At 47.5% G+C, this 21,686-nt stretch overlaps 1 protein-coding gene across 13 annotated transcripts in view; it reads left to right on the top strand.

The window, feature by feature from the left end:
• Positions 1-4,218: 4,218 nt before the first annotated feature.
• DNMT1 (DNA methyltransferase 1) overlaps positions 4,219-21,686 on the top strand; it is a 59,326-nt gene continuing 41,858 nt past the window's right edge. For 4 of the 13 annotated variants that reach the window (XM_085009777.1, XM_085009775.1, XM_085009776.1 and 1 more), the window contains exon 1: positions 4,219-4,302. Coding sequence is in view for 8 of the 13 variants with exons in the window: in XM_021082029.2 (XP_020937688.2) it covers positions 15,352-15,431 (80 nt within the window). In the remaining 5 variants the exon portion in view is untranslated. 13 annotated transcript variants of the gene reach the window in all.

The raw sequence follows: 21,686 nt of genomic DNA, 5'->3' as shown, positions 1-21,686 counted from the left end.
TTTCAATAAGTCATTTGACAAGTCTCAGCTGGTTTCATCATCTGTAAAATGAAATGGTAGGTTAATAATCCCAACCTTGAATGCAAAATGGCACTGCCACTTTGGAAAGCAGTTCAGTAGTCTCTTCAAAAGGCAAACACAAAATTACTATGTGACCTAAAAATTTTACTCCAAATATCTACCCAAGAAAAATGACCACATATGTCCACACAGAGACTTATATGTGAATGCTCATAGCAGCACTCTTCATAATAGTCCCAAAGTGGAAACAATTCAAATGTACATCAGCTGATGAATGGATCAACAAAATGTGGTTCATCCATACAATGGAATATTTTTACTCAGCAATAAAAGAAGAATAAAAAAGGAGTTCCCATCGTGGCTCAGTGGAGACGAATCCGACTAGGAACCATGAGGTTGAGGGTTCGATCCCTGGCCTTGCTCAGTGGGTTAAGGATCTGGTGTTGCCATGAGCTGTGGTGTAGGTTGCAGACGAGGCTTGGATCTGCCATTGCTGTGGCTGTGGCATAGGCCAGCAGCTACAGCTCCAATTAGACCCCTAGCCTGGGAACCTCCATATTCCGAGGGTGTGGGCCTAAAAAGACAAAAAAAAAAAAATACTAACTCACATAATAACATGAAACTCACAATGATTATGCCGAGTGAACGAAGTCAGACCCCAAATATCACAAATTGTATGGTCCAATATATGAAATGGTCCATTGTATGAAATATCCATAAGAGGCAAATCTATAGAGATAGAAAGTAGATGGGTGGTTGCCTGGGCGTTGGAGGTAGGAATTAGGATTAACTGGAAACAGGCATGAGGATTCTTATTGAAGTGATGGAAATACTCTAAAATTGGATTGTAATGATAATTGTACAATTTGGCCATTTACTAAAAAACATTGATTTCTTTGCTTAAAATGGGTGAAAATTTTGTGGTATAAAAATTTTACTTCAATAAGGCTTTTAAAAAAAATGCTAACCTTTCAAAATACGTTTCGAACACTCTATTTTATTTCTACCTTCAGCAATCTTATATTCCAGTAGGGGAAACAGACCATAAAAGTAATTATATAATATAATGTTAGGAAGTTTCCATTACGGAAAACAGTATGGAGATGCCCCAAAAGATTAAAAATAAAACTATCAGGGGTTCCCATTATAGCTCAGCAGGTTAAGAAACTGATTGCTACCCATGAAGATTCAGGTTTGATCCCTGGCCTGGCTCAGTGGGTTAAAGAATCTGGTATTGCCACAAGCTACGGTATAGGTCTCAGATATGGCTTGGATCTAGCTTTGCTGTGGTTGTGGCGTAGCCGGGCAGCTGCAGCTCTGATTCGACCCCTAGCTTGGGAACTTCCATATACCACAGGTGAGGCCCTAAAAAGACAATCAATCAATCAATCAATCAATCAATCAGTCAAACTATCATATGATCCAGCAATCCCTCTTCTGGATATATATTCAAAGGAAATGAAGTCAGTATCTTGAAGAGGTATCTGCACTCCCATGTTTATTGCAACATTATTCATAGTAGCTGAGATGTGGAAACAATCTACGTGTCCATCAATGGAAGGATGAATAAAAGAACATGATACAGCCATACGCATATATACACAGGGAATTATATTCAGCCATAAAGAAGGAAATCCTGCCATTTGCAACAATATAGATGAGCCTGGAGGACATCATGCTCAGCGAAATAAGCCAGGAAGTTCCCTGGTGGCTCAGCAGGTTAAGGATCTGGTGTTGTCACTTCTGTGGCTCCTGTCACTGCTGTGGTGCAAGTTCAATCCCTAGCCCAAGAACTTCTGCATGCTGAGGGTGTGGCCAAAAAAAAAAAAAGCCAGGCACAGAAAGACAAATCCTGTATGATCTCATTTACAGGTGAAAACCTAAAAAAAAAATTGAACTCACAGAAGCAGAGAGTAGGATGGTGGTTGCCCAGGGCTGGGGGATGAGGGAAATGAGGAAATGTTTGTCACTTTTGACCAACTTTCAGTTACAAGATGAATAAATTTTAAGGATCTAATGTATAGCAGGATGATTAAAAAAAGGCTACCAGGGAGTTCCCGTCGTGGCGCAGTGGTTAACGAATCTGACTAGGAACCATGAGGTTGCGGGTTCGGTCCCTGCCCTTGCTCAGTGGGTTAACGATCCGGCGTTGCCGTGAGCTGTGGTGTAGGTTGCAGACGCGGCTCGGATCCCGCGTTGCTGTGGCTCTGGCGTAGGCCGGTGGCTACAGCTCCGATTCAACCCCTAGCCTGGGAACCTCCATATGCCGCGGGAGCGGCCCAAGAAATAGCAACAACAACAACAAAAAAGACAAAAAGACAAAAAAAAAAAAAAAAAAAAGGCTACCAGGTGAGGTGATGGAGGTGTTAATTAATTTGGCTGTGGTTATTATTTCACAATGTAGACAGATATCAAATCATCACATTGTAAACCTAAAATGTACGCATTTTATTATTTTTTAATTTTTATTTAATTTTTATTTTTTGCTTTTTAGGGCAGCACCCGTGGCATATGGAGTTTCCAAGGCTAGGGGTCAAATCAGAGTTACAGCTGCCAGCCTATACAACAGCCACAGCAACACCAGATCTAAGGTGCCTCTTCGACCTATATCACAGCTCACGGCAATGCTGGATCCTTAACCCACTGAGCGAGGCCAGGGATAGAACCCGAAACCTCATGGTTCCTAGTCGGATTCGTTTCCACTGTGCCACAAAGGGAAATCCTAAAATATACGCATTTAAAATTTTTTATGGCTGCCCCTGTGGCATATGGAAGTGTCCAGGCCAGGACTAAATACGAGTTGCAGCTGTGGCAACGCAGGATACTTTAACCAATTGCACTGAGCCCAGGATCAAATCCAAGCCTCTGTAGTGATTCAAGCCACTGCAGTTGGATCCTCAAGCTACTGCACCACAGTGGGAGCTCCCAATACAGGCAATTTTTATTTATACTTCAATAAAGCTGGAGGGAAAAATGCTTTTTTTTTTTTTTTTTTTTTTTTGTCTTTTTGCTATTTCTTGGGCCGATCCCGTGGCATATGGAGGTTCCCAGGCTAGGGGTCTAATCGGAGCTGTAGCCACCGGCCTACGCCAGAGCCACAGCAACGCGGGATCCGAGCTGTGTCTGCAACCTACACCACAGCTCATGGCAACGCCAGATCCTTAACCCACTGAGCAAGGGCAGGGACCGAACCCGCAACCTCATGGTTCCTAGTTGGATTCGTTAACCACTGCGCCACGACGGGAACTCTGGAAAATGCTTCTTAAACTTTCACAGTTGGGGAGTGTGTAAAAAAAAGAAAATAGAGAGCTACTTGAGCCCTACCAGGGCTCCAGAGAATCTGACTCTAGGGCCTAGGACTCTGCATTTTTGCTCTGTACCCTTCCTGATGGGATCCATCCATGATTTAACCTTTTTTTTTTCTTTTTAGGGCTGAATTCGAGGCATATGGAGCTTCCCAGGCTAGGGGTCAAATCAGAGTTACACTTGCCGGCTTACACCACAGCCACAGCAACACCAGATCCAAACCATGTCTGCGACATACACCACAGCTCACGGCAATGCCGGATCCTTAATCCACTGAGCAGGGCCAGGAATTGAACCCGAAACCTCATGGCTACTAGTCAGATTCATTTCCATTGCACCACAGCAGGAACTCCCATGACCTAACCATTTTAAAAATGCTGATCTGGGGCCGAATTTCAGCTGTAGGATATTACCCAAAGGACATACGGCTGGGACAAGACCATTGCATTATCACTTCCACATGGCTAAATTGGTCCCTCTCTTCCAGGGTGACTCCACGACCCCCAGAGGACATTTGGCCATGTCTGGAGACATTTTTGGTTGTCCTTCCTGGGGGTGGGGGGATGCTGCTGGCATGTAGTGCGTAGAAGTCAGAGATGTCCCTAATCATCCTGCAATGCACAGGACAGTCTCCCGTGACAAAGGCTTATCTGGCTCCAAGGATCTGAAGGGCCCAGGTGGAGGAACAGTGCCTGCCCTTCTGGTTCCTTTCATCTGATTCAATTGGGAATGTGGGGATGCCCCGCTTGGAATCCCTCTTTGCCAGGTAATTGTAATAACTTGGTGATTGCCTTTGGAGAGGCAGTGGTGGTTAATTAGCAATCATTTCCGGGAGGGAGGGGCTTCAAATGAAGCCCTTCTGATTTAATGGCCAGGGCAGGCCCATTTCTCATCCCTGCTCATTGTGGTGAGGACGATTTTTTTTTTTGCCGCTCGGGAGCTGACGTGGTGTGTTTTCACTTTGTGTCTTGGGAGGTAAGTGATGCCTTGAGGTCTGACCACTGTTTTTCTCTAGGGTTAAGTGGCTGCGAATGAGTAGTGGCTAGGGGAACTGGGCAGACTCAAAAGGATGGGGGTGGGCTGAGGAAGGCAAAGCAGGACATAGTTGTCTTGGAAGGAAGAAAGGAAGGAGGCCCAAGCTTGGAGTGAGTGAGTGAGGGAAGTAGGGAGAAATACCTGGACCAAAGTACCCATTCTGGGAATAGAATTACCGGGTCAGAGCATAGGAGTGCCTTTGTAAACATTGCCGAATAATCTCCCACTGTGGCTGTACCATTTGGGGCTTTTCCAGCAGCACAGGAGAGTTCTGGTCTTACCAACACTCCCAAGCTTTGGCCACCTTGGAGTGTTAGGTGTATGTGAGAGCTGATAATCACACAGAGGCTTCATTTCACAATGAAGGTGAGTAGCTTCCCATTCGAGTCTTGGCCATTTGGATGTCCTCTCTTTTGACGTGTCTGTTCAGCTCTTTTGTCTACTTAATAAGAAAGAGATTGCCAGGCTTCTTATTTAATTCTATACGTATTGTAAGAATAAGTCCTTGGTTGGTGGATCTATGTCTGACTTTTCTTTTAGTGGTATTTTTCGCTGAACAAATTCATCTTAATACAGCCTAACATATTTTCCTTTATGATGAATGTGATTTTGGTCCTACTAAAGTAACACTTGCCTACTCCAAAGTCATGAAGATACTCTGTGTTATTTGACTTTTTTTCTGTGTGTGTCTTTTCTAGGGCCGCACCCATGGTATATGAAGTTTCCCAGGCTAGGGGTCTAATCAGAGCTGTAGTCGCCAGCCTATGCCAGAGCCACAGCAATGCGGGATCCGAGCCCATCTGTGACCCACACTACAGCTCAGGGCAATGCCGGATCCTTAACCCAATGAGCAAGGCCAGGGATCGAACCCACAACCTCATGGTTCCTAGTCAGATTTGTTAACCACTGAGTCATGATGGGAACTCCCACCCTGTTATTTGAAAAGTTTTCTTGGGAGTTCCCACGGTGGCTCAGTGGGTTAAGAACCCCACATTGTGTCCATGACGATGCAGGTTCAATCCCTGGTCTCGCTCAGTGGGTTAAAAATCTGGCATTGGCACAAGGTGCAGCATAAATTGCAGATATGGCTTGGATCCAGCGTTGCTGTGGTGTAGACCACAGCTGCAGCTCTGATTCAACCCCTAGCCAGAGTATTTCCATTTGCTGCAGATGTGGCCCTAAAAAGACAAAACTGTGTGGAGAGAATTAAGGGATTCAAGAGAAAAGGAGGAAAAGTGCCCCCCACCCAAAAACTTTCTTGACTTGGCTTTTCCCCTTAGATCCTCAAGAGAGCTGGAATTGGGTTTTGTTTATGGTGTGAGGGTAGGGATCAAGTTTCACTATCTTCCATGGAGGCTTTCTGTAGATCCAGACCATCCCATTGCCAATGCTCTGACAATTATTTTTGTGTGATGTAGATAATATAGACAACATGGTCCAGCATTCAAAAAGGGCAAAAAGATTCTGAAAAATTCCTCTTCCAGCAGCTCTCATCCTGCTAATTAACATTCCTTATTTCCAGGAGTTTATCCATTTCTTGTTTCTTTCCCAAGATTTTAAGTAAGAACATATAAATAAACATATTCCTTACATTTCCCCCTTTTTATGTAAAGAGTAGCACACTATGTATTTTACCCTACTTCTTTTTCTTTTCCACTTACATACAGGAAACAATCTCTAGGATGTTATGTAGAAAAATATCCTTTTGTTGTTGTTATTGTGGGGATCTGTCAGTGTATGAATGGAACAAAATTCCTTTAGCAAATCCCCCACCGATGGAGAACGAAGTTCTTGCCAGTATTTTTCTACCCACAAAGCTCAATGAAGGGCTGTGCTCACTTCTCATTTTGCACACGTGTGTGAGTATCTCTTAGGAGAAATTTCCTGGAAGTAGAATAGCAGAATAAAAGGGTTGTGCACTTGTGGTTTTGATGGATGTTTGCAGACTAAGCATTTAATGTAGGGGAAGAGACATCATATCGTCATCCAGGCAGGGCTCCATGAGTCTTTGTTGTATGAAGGCTACATCCTGGGCACTTTACTAGGTGCTAGCAGAAAGCTATCACCCCAAACTGTGTGATCAGCTGAGGTAAATACTCTGTAAGAAAGAGCTGTCAGACACCTGATAGGATTGGAGGAGATCAGGAAAGCTCCTTGAAGGAAGCAATGGGTGATCCAAAATAGGAATAATGACTAGCAATTCTCCAGGCAGAAGTGGACACAGGAGCAGCAGGGCTTTGCAGGCTAAGAGAACAGCAAGTGTTGAAACCTTGCAATGATTGTTTACAGCTGAGCAACAAAAAGCTCCACAGTCTAGTGGCTTAAAATACCGCCACCCATGTATTCTCTCTCAATGGTTTCTGTAGGCTGGGAGTTGGGAGCAGCAACATGAGCAGTTCCAGCTTGAAGGGTTTCTTGAGGTGACAGTCATATACTGGCTGGGGGCTACAGTCATCTGAAGGTTTGACTGGAGCTGGAGAGCCACTCTCAAAGCCGCTCTCTCATATGGTTGGCAGATTGGTTCCTCTTCCCCAAGGGCCTCCCAACAGGGTGGCTTGGGCATCCTTACAACATGGTAGCTACCTTCTCCCAGGAGAACAAGGTGGAGCTGTGTTTTATGACCTAGGCTTAGAAGCCCTGCACATTCACGTCCACCATATTCTCTTGGCCATACAGGCTGGCCCCGATTGACTGTTGGAGAGAATTCCTCAAGGACGTGAATGCTGAAGGACAAGGGATATTGAGGCCCTGTTGGAGGTTGGCTACCACAGCCCTTAGGAAGGGGCTGGGAGGGATTCAGGATGCAGCTCAGCTGGGCTGAGCAAAGGGCTGATGTGGGCAGGGCTAGGCCTAGAGGGGTGGAGTTGACCCTGAAAGAGTACTAAGAAACCATTCAGGTACTTTCAATGGGGGTAGGGAGGCAGTGAGATGATCAGATATGGATTCTGAGAAGATGCTTCCCACTTCCTTGTGGAGAATAGTGGGGAGAGGGCTGGATGGTGTCCAGGAGACAGGGAAGGATGACCTGAGCCGGGGCCGTGGCCCCGGAGGGGCAGATGTGTTAACTGACTCAAGGGTTGTTTGAAGGAAAACCCTGCCAGGCTTAGCAGCCAGCCTCCTTTGATCCCAGAGAGAAAGCTCTTACCCTGCTCAAGGGCCCTGCGAGGAGCAGGCGGGCCTGCCCAGCACACTCCAGAGATGGTTTCCCGTGATCCGATTCCTGGTCACTTGAGCCTGGAGAGAGAGCTTGCTTGTGAGGCCTGCCCTCATGGTCTTCCTGCCTGGCCACCTGCCCAGGGTGAGAGTGGCAATGTGTCCCTGTTGAATCTTTGAGTGCTGCTGTCACTGCCAGGGCCTTTGCTGGGCCAGTACCAAGTGAGAGCTCAGTGGCCGTGACTAATTCCCTAGTGTGTGGCGTGACTCAGCCTTGGCCTTCTGACTGACTGTGGCTCAGGACACGTGGCCATCCCTCCACCAGCCCTCTGGGCCGCCCAGACCTTGATCGGGTGGACACCCGACCTCTCCTGGTCTCTGGAGGGTAGCCCTCCAGCTGGAGGCAGGAATGGGGTGGGGGGGAGCAGGGAGCTGAGGTCTGCCAGGAATCATGAAGGGTTTGTGAACGCTACTGAGAGGTGAAGGCAGAGTAAATGCCTGCAAGGGCTGAACCTGGCTTGTTCTGGAAGTTCTATTTGTTTCTTATGGGATCAGCCCATCATCTCTAGGTGGGGAAGGGGGGAGGTGTCTGATCCAACAAATCACTCTGGAGGCTCCTGGAAGCCATCCCTAGCCCTTCCCCTTGACCTTGGCTGACAGTTTACTGGTCGGGTAAGTTGAGTGAAGCAGGTGATTGAGGGACTAGAGACAAAACCGATCAGGTTTGGGCCTCACTTTCCCTGTTTGTGAAAGGGAAATCACATAGTTGGCAGGGAAGAAAAGGGCTCTACACCTACCAACATTTGCGTCAGGTGCTTTCAGAGTGCGACCTCTCATGTCCTATAAGTTTATTCAGCTGATACTTGGATTCCTACTGAGTGAACCTTAGGGGGGTCTGCCTCATTTGCATCTCTCTTTCCAAAGTCCTTGCCCTTTGGAGCCTATAGTCTCTGTAGGGGTCAGCATGCTAAGGCCCAGATTTTTGGGAATAAAGTTTTATTGAAACACAGCTATACCTATTCATTTGCGTATTGCCCATGACTGTTCTCATGCTCCAGTGGCAGTGTTGAGCAGTTGTGACTGAACACATGATCCTCAAACCTAAAATATTTACTGTTGGATCCTTTATAGCAAAACATATGACGTTCCACTCTGCTCTAGTGGAACAGAAAAATTACGATAGAAAGAATCTGACAGTGGGAAATGCTATTTGGCCACTGGGTAATAGGATAGAGTAACTGGGGTTGGGGGGTGATGGGTTTCTCCCACGTGGCCAGGGTGAAGCCTCTGGGTAGCAGCAATATTTGAGCTGTGAATCTCCCAGAAAAGTGGCCCAGATAGATGTGATGGCAAAGGCCCTGGGGCACTTAAATAGCTTGAAAGACTGCAAGTGGGTCCAGGAAGCTGGAGCTCATTAAGGTGGGGGAATGAGGGGAGTTCTGTCTTGGCTCAGCGGAAACCAACTTGACTAGCATCCATGAGGATACAGGTTCCATCCCTGACCTTACTCAGAGGGTTAAGGATCCAGCATTGCCGTGAGCTGTGGTGTAGGTGGAAGAGGCAGCTCTGGTCCCAGGTTGTTGTGGCTGTGGTGTAGGCCGGGAGCTGTAGCTCCAATTGGATCCCTAACCTGGGAACCTCCATATGCCAAGGGTGTGGTCCTAAAAAGCAAAAAAAAAAAGGGGGGGGGGAATGAATTCTCTTCCTTCCCTTCCCCTCTTTCTTTTCCTTCCCTTCCCCTCTTTCTTTTCCTTCCCTTCCCCTCTTTCTTTTCCTTCCCTTCCCCTCTTTCTTTTCCTTCCCTTCCCCTCTTTCTTTTCCTTCCCTTCCCCTCTTTCTTTTCCTTCCCTTCCCCTCTTTCTTTTCCTTCCCTTCCCCTCTTTCTTTTCCTTCCCTTCCCCTCTTTCTTTTCCTTCCCTTCCCCTCTTTCTTTTCCTTCCCTTCCCCTCTTTCTTTTCCTTCCCTTCCCCTCTTTCTTTTCCTTCCCTTCCCTTCCCCTCTTTCTTTTCCTTCCCTTCCCTTCCCCTCTTTCTTTTCCTTCCCTTCCCTTCCCCTCTTTCTTTTCCTTCCCTTCCCTTCCCCTCTTTCTTTTCCTTCCCTTCCCTTCCCCTCTTTCTTTTCCTTCCCTTCCCTTCCCCTCTTTCTTTTCCTTCCCTTCCCTTCCCCTCTTTCTTTTCCTTCCCTTCCCTTCCCCTCTTTCTTTTCCTTCCCTTCCCTTCCCCTCTTTCTTTTCCTTCCCTTCCCTTCCCCTCTTTCTTTTCCTTCCCTTCCCTTCCCCTCTTTCTTTTCCTTCCCTTCCCTTCCCCTCTTTCTTTTCCTTCCCTTCCCTTCCCCTCTTTCTTTTCCTTCCCTTCCCTTCCCCTCTTTCTTTTCCTTCCCTTCCCTTCCCCTCTTTCTTTTCCTTCCCTTCCCTTCCCCTCTTTCTTTTCCTTCCCTTCCCTTCCCCTCTTTCTTTTCCTTCCCTTCCCTTCCCCTCTTTCTTTTCCTTCCCTTCCCTTCCCCTCTTTCTTTTCCTTCCCTTCCCTTCCCCTCTTTCTTTTCCTTCCCTTCCCTTCCCCTCTTTCTTTTCCTTCCCTTCCCTTCCCCTCTTTCTTTTCCTTCCCTTCCCTTCCCCTCTTTCTTTTCCTTCCCTTCCCTTCCCCTCTTTCTTTTCCTTCCCTTCCCTTCCCCTCTTTCTTTTCCTTCCCTTCCCTTCCCCTCTTTCTTTTCCTTCCCTTCCCTTCCCCTCTTTCTTTTCCTTCCCTTCCCTTCCCCTCTTTCTTTTCCTTCCCTTCCCTTCCCCTCTTTCTTTTCCTTCCCTTCCCTTCCCCTCTTTCTTTTCCTTCCCTTCCCTTCCCCTCTTTCTTTTCCTTCCCTTCCCTTCCCCTCTTTCTTTTCCTTCCCTTCCCTTCCCCTCTTTCTTTTCCTTCCCTTCCCTTCCCCTCTTTCTTTTCCTTCCCTTCCCTTCCCCTCTTTCTTTCTGCACGTGGAAGTTCCCAAGCAGAGGGATCTAATTGAAACTGTAACTGCAGCAACACTGGATTCTTAACCTGCTGTGCCACAGAAACTTCAACATGCTTTTATCTTATACCAAGGGCACTGGGACAGTCTAAAAGGTTTTGGCAAGGACAGGGCTGGTTTTTTTGTGTGTGTTTTGTTTTTGAGTTCTGGTTGCAGTGGTCTGGGAGACTGGGAAAGAGGCTGCTAGAATACTCCAGGTGAGCCATGATGGCAGCCTAGTGGATAAGTAGGAAGACCTGGGTCTAGTTCAAAAGAAGAAACAGATTACTGAGAGGAGGAGGAGAGGAAAGAGGTGGAACCTGGCTGGAGTTACCTTGTAGCTCAGTGGGTTAAGGATCTATCAGTCATTGCAGTGGCCTGGGTCTGATCCCTGACCCAGGAACTTCCAAGTGGCCATGGGTACAACCAAAAAATAAAAAAATAAACATAGAGGTGGAACCTGGCTTTCTGCCTCTGAGCAACTCGAGGAGTTGGGCTGAGGGCCCTGGAGCAAATCTTTGTCCCTGAGGCCTTGCCCTATCTGTAAAATAGGTTGAATCATCCCTTGGCAAGGGGATGACAAAGAGAATCTACCTGAAAGGGAGACTCCAGTAAATGCAGCTGCTCTCCTGTGAGCTGAGGCTCCTGAATGGGAGATCTGTTCATCTGTCTCCCCTCCTTCTCCTATCCTGTCCTCCCCTTTCCCAAAGGTGGGTTAGGGGCCCGGATCCTGATGCCAGCTTCTGACAGGTTTATGGGGCCTGAGCCTCCATCTGGTGAGACTGTTCTCTACCTGCCATCCCTTTTCTGCCCTTTCTCCTTAGTCCAGTTTCCCCCAGTGTTGTCTCTAGACCTCCTAGGGGGCCCAAGAGCTGGCCACACTGGGGTCACTCTTGCACATTCAGGCTCTGGAGCTAGACACCTGGATCCATGGTCTCCACTGCTTACTGAGCCTATGGTTGTGGGTAAGCAGCCTCTGAGCCAGACTTTTTTAAATCTTTTTTTGTTTTTTTCTTTTTTGGCCACCCCAAGGCATATGGAGTTCCCATGGCCAGGGGTCAGATCTGAGCCACAGTTGCAACTTAAGCTGCAGCTTGGCAATACTAGATCCTTAACCCACTGTGCTGGGCCAGGAATTGAACCTGTGTCCCAGCACTCAAGATGCTGCTGATCCTGTTGTGCCACAGTGGGAACTCCAGAGCCAAACTCCTCTGAAATAAATATCCTAGGCCATGCAAAATACAGGTCCTGATACCTCCCTTTATGGTGGTTAATGATTCAATTAAATAACTCTTAAAAGAACCTGAGACAGTAAGCACAGAAGTGCTGATTAACTATTGATAGCTTTTTTATTCCTAATATATCAGTTCTCTGGGATCCTGCTTTGGGTTGGTAACCCATAGCAACCAGAGGGCCTGAGGTCCACTTCTGGCCAGAAACTCTTCACCAGCTGTTGCAGGAAACAAGTTTGTGTGTCACTTGTAAATTGTGTAATACAGAAATGTAAATTTTTATTTTTTGCTTTTTAGGCCTGCACTTGCAGCATATGGAAGTTCCCAGGCTAAGGGTTGAATCGGAGCCATAGCTGCCAGCCTACGTCAAAGCCACAGCAGATCCGAGCTGCGTCTGCAACCTACACCACAGCTCATGGCAACGCTGGATCCTTAACCCACCAAGCAAGGCCAGGGATGGAACCTGCGTCCTCATGGATGCTAGTCAGATTCATTTCTGCTGAGCCATGATACGAACTCCAAAAAATGTAGATACCATAACTTGGAACTCCATTTCTGATGCTTTTTTAAATTGAAGTGTAGTCAATTTCCAATGTTGTATTAATTTCTGCTGTCCTGCAAAGTATCTCAGCTATACATGTTTTTTCATTTTTTTCCATATGGTTTACCACAGGATAATGAATAGCATTCCCTGTGCTATACAGTAGGACCTTGTTGTTTGCCCATTCTAAATGTAATAGTTTTCATCTACTAACCCCAAATTCCCTGTCCATCCCTCCCCCACCCCCTGATGTTTTTTGGTGGTATTCTGGCAGAGTTGCTTTTTAATTTTATTAACGTATAGTTGATCTACAATGTTGTGTCAATTTATGCTATACAGCAAAGTGACCCAGTCATACATATATACATTCTTTTTCTCATTATCTGCTATCATGTTCTATCACAAGTGATTGGATATAGTTCCCTGCGCTGTACAGCAGAACCTTGCTTATCCATTCTTAATGTAATAGTTTGCGTCTACTAACCCCAAACTCCCAGCGCATCACTCCTCCAGCCCCCTGATGCTTTTTTGTTGTTGTGGCAGATAGTTTTTTGTTTTTAAACTCAGCCCTAACTTATTAATGGTTTGTTTCTTTACTGTAGTAAGAAACACAGAGCATTTACCATCTCAACCATTATTGTACAGTACAGTAGTATTAACTGCATACATGTCCTTGTGCAGCAGAGCTTGAACATGATTTCATTGTGTAAAACTGAAACTCTGTTCCTATGGAACAACTCCCCGCTCCCCCTCCCCCTAGTCCCTGGTCCCCCCCATTGCTCTTTCTCTAAGAGGTGACTAAATTAGATACCTCGAATAAGTGTGATTTTCCCCCCCGCCCCAGCATTTGTCTTTTTGTGCCTGGCTTATTTCGCTTAGCATAATGACCTCAAGTTTCATCCAGGTTGGCGCAAAAGGACAGGGTTTCTTTTTAAAGCTGAATAATCCAGTGTATGTATATGCTGCATTTTCTTTATTACTTCACCTATCCAGGGACATCTGGGTTGCTTTCATCTCTTGGCTATTGTGCATAAAGCCACTGTGTAGACTGGTGTACAAATAATCTCTTTAAGATCCTATTTTCTATTCTCTTGACTATATATTCAGAACTGGGATTTCTGCATCATATGATAATTCTATTTTTAGTTCTTTGAGGAACCTCCACACTTCTACCGCTGCTGCACTACTCTTAAATCCCCACCAGCAGGGCACATGGGTTCTAATCTTCGCGTCCTTGTCAATCCCTTTTGTTTTTGACAGAGGCTACCCTAATGATGTCAGGTGACCTCATTGTGGTTTTGATTTGCATTTCCCTGATTAGTCATGTTGAACATCTTTTCATGTGCTTATTGTCCATCTGTATCTTTATGGAACTGCTTATTCAAATCCTTTGCCAGTTTTTTAAAATCAAGTTGTCTTTGTCGAGTTGTAGGAGCTCTTGATGTAGTCTGGATATTAAGCCCTGATCAGATGCATGGTTTGTAGACATTTTTCTCCCATACTATGGGTTGCCTTTCCACTTTTGATTCACTTGCTGTGCATAAGTTCACTTAAAGGTAGTCCCATTTGTCTGTTAGCTTTTGTGGCCTGTGCTTTGGGGTCATTGTCAAGCCCAGTATCCTGAAGCTGCCCCTTCTCCTCCCACATTTTCTTCTAGGAGTTCCATAGTTTTAGGTCTAGGTTTAGGTCTTTACTCCATTTTGAGTTAACTTTTAAAAAAATATAAGTATAATTGATTTACAGTGTTAATTTATGCTGTACAGGAAAGTGATTTCAGGTATATATTATACTTTCTTTTTTTTTTTTTTTTTTTTTTTTGTTTTTTTTTTGCCTTTTTGCCTTTTTGCCTTTTCTAGGGCTGCTCCCGCGGCATATGGAGGTTCCCAGGTTAGGAGTCTAATCAGAGCTGTAACCACCGGCCTATGCCAGAACCACAGCGATGCAGGATCCAAGCCGCATCTGTGACCTACACCACAGTTCACGGCAATGCCGGATCCTTAACCCACGGAGCAAGGCCAGGGATCAAACCCGAAACCTCATGGTTCCTAGTCGGATTCGTTAACCACTGAGCCACGACAGGAACTCCTTTTTTTTTTTTTTCTTCTTAAACCAAGGCTGCAGCATGTGTAACTTCCTGGGCCAGGGACCTGGGCACTGCAGTGGCAAAGCCAGATCCTTAACCTGCTGCACCACAAAGAAACTCCTATACATTCTTGTTTTCCATTCTTTGCCATTAGGGTTTATCACAGGATGTTGAATATAGTTCCCTGTACTATAGACTAAGACCTTGTTTATCCACAGGTAGCAGTTTGCATCTGCTGACCTCAAACTCCCATTGAGTTAACTGTTTTACCTAAGGTGTAAGTTAAGGGTCCAATTTTATTCTCTTGCATGTAGATATCTGATTTGCTTAGCACTACTTTTTTAAATGGCGGCACCAGCTGAACCTGTGCCTCCACCAGACACTGGAGCCGCTGTAGTGGGAACTCCCTCTCAGCACCATTTGTTGAAGAGACTATCCGTTTTAAGCACCCTGGGCTGTGGCAGTGGCCCAAATTTCCCTGCCCTGTGGGATCTTTGGTGCCAGCTATTTTGTGCATCCTCAATATTTTCTGGAGTGTTATTAGAGCCTTTTCACAGACATAAGGAAACTAGGGCTGGATCCAAATGACCTGCCCAAGGTTGTTATCGTGAGCAAATAGGTGTAGGTTGGAACTGAGTAATTGAACTCTAGAGCCCACACACGGAAATCCCATGGGGATACTCCTCATTTTATCCCTAGCTTGTGGGAAAGAATGAATGAATGTCTCAGGCAAGGCTCCCAGCAAACAGAAGCTTGGACCAGCCCACTTCTCCGCGCGGGGGTGCGCGCCCGCCTCGCGCATGCGCAGCCCCTGCGCACAACCAGCTCCACTGAGTCGGCCCGCACGTGGTACGGCCTCTCTCAGTGTGGTACGTCCCGCCTTCCCCCACGCCTGGGCCGGGATGGTACGCGCTGCCTCCGCTCGCCGCCCCTCCCCATCGGTTTCCGCGCGAAAAGCCAGGGCTGCCTGTGCTGCTGCTGTCTCTGCTGCACCTTCCAAGATGCCTGCCCGTACCGCCCCAGCGCGGGTGGCCGCTTTGGCCTCCCGGGCGTTCTCACTGCCTGACGATGTCCGCAGGCGGTAGGTGCCGCGGGGGACTGCGAACGTGGGAGGGTGGCAAGGCGGTGGGGGTGGGGGAGTTGCTTCCCCTCGGGGTAGCCCGTGGCCGCTGACAGACGGGCGCGCATGCGTGGGATGGCGCGGCGCGCGGCGGCAGTTGGCGCGGGCAGGGTGGCACTTCCGGTCGCGCGCGCCCTTGGCCGTTTGGCGCCAAAATGGGCCGAGGCCCCTCACGGCTCCCTGATGACTAGGAATTTGGGGTCTCTTCTGATCTCAAAGTAGACCAAGCTTTGGGTTTGCCGTGGGGAACCCCCTTTCCTGAGTAGCCACGGGCCCGGCCCCTGCCGCCAGCCTGGTCGCGCAGGAAGTGGGCAACCCGCGGCCTCAGGATACCCCTCAGGCCCAGCACTTCGGCCTCCACTTCCGGTGCCCGGTCTGCTGGGGGGTGGGGGTGGTCGGGCCATCCAGGTCCCTGGGGGCATTTGGGGGGGGCCCCCCTCAGCGCCCCTACACTACGCATCCTGATGGCAGCCTCCAGAGACCGACGTCGCCGGTTGGGTCCCGGGCGCGGCCGGCTCAGGTTTGCGAGCCCTGTCTTCCCCGGGGGGCTCCCTCCATCACCCCACACAGTTAGGGAAGTAGCATCCTAGAAGGAATTCTGACCATGCAGTGAGAGTCGGGCTTGGGCAGAGTGAAAGCGGAGTGGTTTCTGCTAGTAAATCTGTGCCTGTGAGCTGTGGGCAATAAGGAAGCCTTGCCAGGGAGAACCGACCAGTTTCGTGTGTGTAGGGGGAGTGAGACGGCAACACTTAATATATGGACCCTGCTACAGCTATTCGGTGCACATGGATGGGCCGAAAGACCGTTGAGCCCCGGCTTCATGTTCCTGAAGGGCATCAATTTCACTCCTGAAACTTGCAGATCTCACTTGGAGCCCTAGTCTCAGGATCCTTGACCAGCCCCAAACACTTCCCAACCAGATTTGTGAAACCTGATTTTGCCATTCCCACCCCCATCCCGTGCTTGTTTCCCATAGTTGTGCCAGGCCAGTTCTGATTTGGGCTTTGGGGGTGGGAAGAGTAGGTGTTGGGAGAATTTGGCTCTCCCTTTCAAGTGTCAGGCCACTTCTTGATGTGTTTGTGGGAGAAGGTGAGCGCCACGTCTTACTCTCCGCCATCTTTTTTTCTTTCTTTTTGCCTTTTCTAGGGCTGCACTCTCAGCATATGGAGGTTCCCAGGCTAGGGGTCTAATCAGAGCTGTTGCTGCTGGCCTGTGCCAGAGCCACAGCAATGTGGGAACCGAGCCACGTCTGTGACCTACACCACAGTTCATGGCAACGCCAGATCCTTAACCCACTGAGCAAGGCTAGGGATCAAACCCGCAACCTCATGGTTCCTAGTCGGGTTCGTTAACCACTGAGCCACGATGGGAACGCCTCCTCTGCCATCTTGATCCTTTCCCCAGACCACCTCTTAACCACAGTTAGAGGGTGGTTCTTTTTTTTTTTTTTGTCTTTTTAGGGCCACACCCAAGGCATAGGGAAGTTCCCAGGCTAGGAGTTGAAGGTTCCCAGGCTAGGGGTTGAATCGGAGCTGTAGCCACCGGCCTATGCCAGAGCCACAGCAACGCTGGATCCGAGCCGCGTCTGTAACCTACACCACAGCTCACGGCAACGCCGGATCGTTAACCCACCGAGCAAGGGCAGGGACCGAACCCGCAACCTCTCGGTTCCTAGTCGGATTCGTTAACCACTGTGCCACGACGGGAACTCCTAACATGGGCTTTAAAGTGGTGCTGGATTAAATGACAATCTGCCCTGGCACATGAAGCCCTTCATGTTAGCACTGTTAATTGACTAATCTGGTTTTTCCCAGTTCTGCTAATTGTATAAAACATTTTATATTATCTCACTTAATCCTTAAGTGTTCTCTAGAGTGGTTGCCATAGGAGCTCACTGTGAGGAAACAAGGATTCCCACTGAGGTCTGCTTCTTGTCAAAACCTTTCCCTTCAGCTATGGCTTTTATTGGGCAAGAGAAGTATTGTGTTTGGCTGAATTTGAATGTTTTTAGGCGAGTGTTACAATCCACCATTCACCCTAGGTTGCATATTGCTTTGAACTAGAATTGCGTATTTTAGGTATGGAGTTTTGGGTTTCTGCCTCAGAGCATTGACATTGTCAGCTTATGTGACCCTCTCAACAGCTTAAAATTTTGAATTTCAGTGTACCAAACATACACATAAACATAGCATTCATTATTCCCTTAAATCACTTCCTTAGTGGAGTTCCCATTGTGGCTCAATGGGTTAAGGATCCTGTGAGGATGTGGGTTCCATCCCTGGCCTTGCTCAGTGGGTTAAGGATCCTGCGTTATTGTAAGCTGTGGCCTTGGTCAAAGATGTGGCTCGGATCCCATGTTGTGGTAGCTGTGGCATAGGCCACAGCTGCAGCTCCGATTCAGCCCCTCGCCCAGGAACTTCCATATGCCGCAGGTGCAGCCATAAAAAGGGAAAAATTCCCTTATCTCCTTGTTAATGAAGGTGTAACTCTTCTCAACTGATGGAGTTTCCTGTGGCCTAGCAGTTAAGGATCCACCCTGGTCACTGCTGTGGCTCAGGTTGGATCCCTGCCTGGGAACTTCTGCATGCTGTGGGTGCAGCCAAAAAAGGAAAAAAAGGAAAAGGAAAAATTCTAGAAGCGGTCTATATAACATGAGGTACCTAAGTCCAGTAGAATACTCTGGGAACAAAATCTAGGCCTAGTCCTCAGTGAGGTATTTGTCACTTATACTAGTGTTTATGGCAGCATCTTTTTATTTATTTTTTTGCTTTTTTTTTTAAAAGAGTCTTTTCTTGTCTTTTATTTATTTTTTGTCTTTTGCCATTTGTTGGGCCGCTCCCGCGGCATATGGAGGTTCCCAGGCTAGGGGTCTAATCGGAGCTGTTGACGCCAGCCTACGCCAGAGCCACAGCAACGCGGGATCCGACCTGCATCTGCGACCTACACCACAGCTCACGGCAACACCAGATCCTTAACCCACTGAGCAAGGGATTCGAACCCACAACCTCATGGTTCCTAGTCGGATTCGTTAACCACTGCGCCACGACGGGAACTCCTATTTTTTTGCTTTTAGGGCTGTACCCTCGGCATACGAGTTCCCAGGCCAGAGGTCAAATTGGAGCTACAGCTGCTGGCCTATGCCACAGCAGCGCAAGATCTGAGCCTCATCTGCAACCTACACCACAGCTCATGGCAATGCCGGATCCTTAACCCACTGGGCAAGGTCAGGGATCGAACCCATATCCTCATGGATACCAGTCAGGTTTGTTGTCGCTGAGCCACAACAGGAACTCCAATGGCAGCATCTTTTAAAAGTCAGTTACATTAGGTGTGTAATGATACTAAAAGGTATTTTTTACACTTGAATTTTTAAATCTAACTTTTTTGAAGTATTTTATACCCTAAGTCTTGTAAAAATCATGCCTTTCAGGACAAATCACTTTTTTTCCACTTGATTTTTCTTACTAAGCCACCGTCTTTGTATAGAAAAAGCAATAATCTCCCACTTGTCCTTCTATTGCTACTCAGGTCTGTTTTCTTTAAGTGGAAACCATGATCCTTTACAACCTAAGTTGATTCCAAAGGTTTTCCTGCCCTACAAACTGCCTGGTGCACTTGGCCTGAAGTCCAGGATCTCTGTCCATTGCCCTGACTCATCTTGTGCTCTTTTCCTCACAAGCCATGCAAGCTACCTTTTTAAGTTCTTAGGGCCTGAGGCCATGCAAAGCAACCAGTGTGACAGTGGGCTCTACCTATTGCTTCCCCATGCTGGTTACTGTCCATTCATCTGTAAGAATGTTCAGAAAGACAGTCCTCTTCTCATGGGGTTCCCTGGTGGTCTAGTGGTTAGGATTTGGTGCTTTCACTGCTGTGGTACGAGTTCAGTCCCTGGTCTGGGAACTGAGATCCCACATCAAGCCACTGCACGCACTGGTCGAAAGAAAGAAAGACACTCCCCTTTCCTGCCTGAGAAGGATGTCAAATTCTGTCAGCACATCCAGTTTGCTGCCTTTGTAGTTTTGGAGTTGTTTTGTTTGAGCATGTTTGCCTCATACATCGCATCTGCAGCTTGGTGTCTGGTAGACTCTTGAATGCTTGTATGCCAGTCTTTCCCCTTCAGTGAAGCCTGGATTTACATATTGTTTCCAGCCACCTCCTTGCACAACTGATTTAACCCTTGTAATTTTTTTTTTCTTTTGTCTTTTCAGGGCCACACCCATGGCATGTGGAGGTCCCCAGGCTAGGGGTCTAATCGGAGCTACAGCTGCCAGCCTACGCCAGAGCCACAGCAACACCAGATCCGAGCCGAGTCTGTGACCTACACCACAACCCATGGCAACGCCGGATCCTTAACCCACTGAGTGAGGCCAGGGATCGAACCTGCAATCTCATGGTTCCTAGTCAAATTTCGTTTCTGTTACGCCATGATGGGAACTCCTAGCCCTTGTAATTATGATAGTTTTCTTTTCTGCTAGCCACTCTGATTAAATTAGGCTGAGTGTTGAAGTTCATGTCTAGTTCCATGGCTCCTGGGTAGATACAGAATAGGGCAAAACTAACCTACCGTTTCTAGTTGTCCCTGCAGTAGGATTCTAGAGGCACAGATTACTGGGGTTTAATTAAATCTTGCCTTACCATTTGCCAGCAGGATGACTTGAGTCGTCTGACTTCCTGGTGCTTTTTTTATTTTTATTTTTTGTCTTTTTGCCTTTTCTGGGGCCGCTCCCGCGGCATATGGAGGTTCCTAGGCTAGGGGTCGAATCGGAGCTATAGCCACCGGCCTATGCCAGAGCCACAGCAATGCAGGATCTGAGCCGCGTCTGCAACCCATGCCACAGCTCACGGCAACGCCGGGTCCTTGACCCACTGAGCAAGGGCAGGGATCGAACCTGCAACCTCATGGTTCCTAGTCAGATTCGTTAACCACTGCACCACAACGGGAACTCCCAGGTGCTTTATCTGTAAAATAGGACAGAAGTGCCAGTTCCACTGGGGCTTTGTGAAGTTTGAGCTGACAGTTGTAAGCATTATAGGAGAGCACCTCAACAGAAACCACCTTCACTGCTTACCACATGGTCAGCTGTATGTTTCATTTCCATGATGGGGGAGGGCATAATTTGAAGGACCAACATGCAGATACTAAGGCACATGTTAATAGAGCAGTGTATGCCTGCTTATCATTCTGACCTTCCTATTTGCCTGGCTTCCAATAAAATGCCTGGACTTGCTCTTTTTGCTGCCACCTTAGCTTAGCTGTTGTGCTATGTACCCAGTCCTGCCTTTGACCAAGCAGACTTTAGTTAAGGTGGCTTTCTGTCCTTTTTCATCCCAGTATCTTACTACTTAATTCTTTGTATCCTTGTCTCTTGTTTACTGCCTGTTTTACTTCCAGGGAGCCTCTTCCCTGATTTCCTCCACATCCCTTTTCAGGTCTTGGACTTTATTGTCTTCAGTCTTAAAGACTTCCACTTCCAGCAGTTGGGGTTGCCAGGAGGGGTACCTCTTTGGAGAGACAGTTCTAAAAAATGCCATGCCTTTCTGGAGGCTCTGGGGGGAGAATCTCTTACTCTCTCTTCCAAGTTATTGGTAGAATTCATTTCCTTGTGGTTATAAGACTGAGGTCCCACTTCTCTTGCTGGCTCTGAGATGAGAGCCATTCCCAGCTCCTGGAGGTGATGGCATCTATTGGTTTGTGGCCCCATCTTTAAGGTCAACAAAGCCTGTTCTCGCATCGCATCTTTTTTGGGGTGTGGGGGGATGGCTGTGCCTGCAGCATGCCGAAGTTCCTGGGCCAGGGATCAAATCTGCACCACAGCAGTGACCAGAGCCACCGCAGTGACAACGGGTCCTTAACCCTCTGTGCCACAAGAGAGCTTCACATTACATTGTTTTGACCCTTCTGTAGTCACACTTCTTGAAATGCAGCTGGGAAGTTTTCTGTGCTCTGTTAAGTGAAGATTTAAGTGATTTGATGGGGCCCACCTGGATAATCCAAGATAACCCTCCCCATCTCAAGGGCTATAACCTTAATCACATTTGCAAAGTCGCTTTTGCCATGTAAGGTAATATATTCACAGGTTCTGGGGAATTGAGCATGGACATCTTTTGGGGGGAGGGGTGTCTCTTATCCTTCCTGTCACAAATTCTATCTCCGGTAGCCCTGCACCACTCAGAATGCAGCCAGTTACAAGAGGCAGAGTTAATGGAGCTTTGTAA

The sequence above is a fragment of the Sus scrofa genome, chromosome 2 (assembly GCF_054392235.1).
Source record: "Sus scrofa isolate SSC_HxYL_T2T_F1_AM1 chromosome 2, Sscrofa_HxYL_maternal_Yorkshire_Landrace_v2.0, whole genome shotgun sequence".
Classification (NCBI taxonomy): Eukaryota; Metazoa; Chordata; class Mammalia; order Artiodactyla; family Suidae; genus Sus; species Sus scrofa.
The sequence above is the reverse complement of the archived record's forward strand: the minus strand, read 5'-3'. Positions and strand labels throughout refer to the sequence as shown.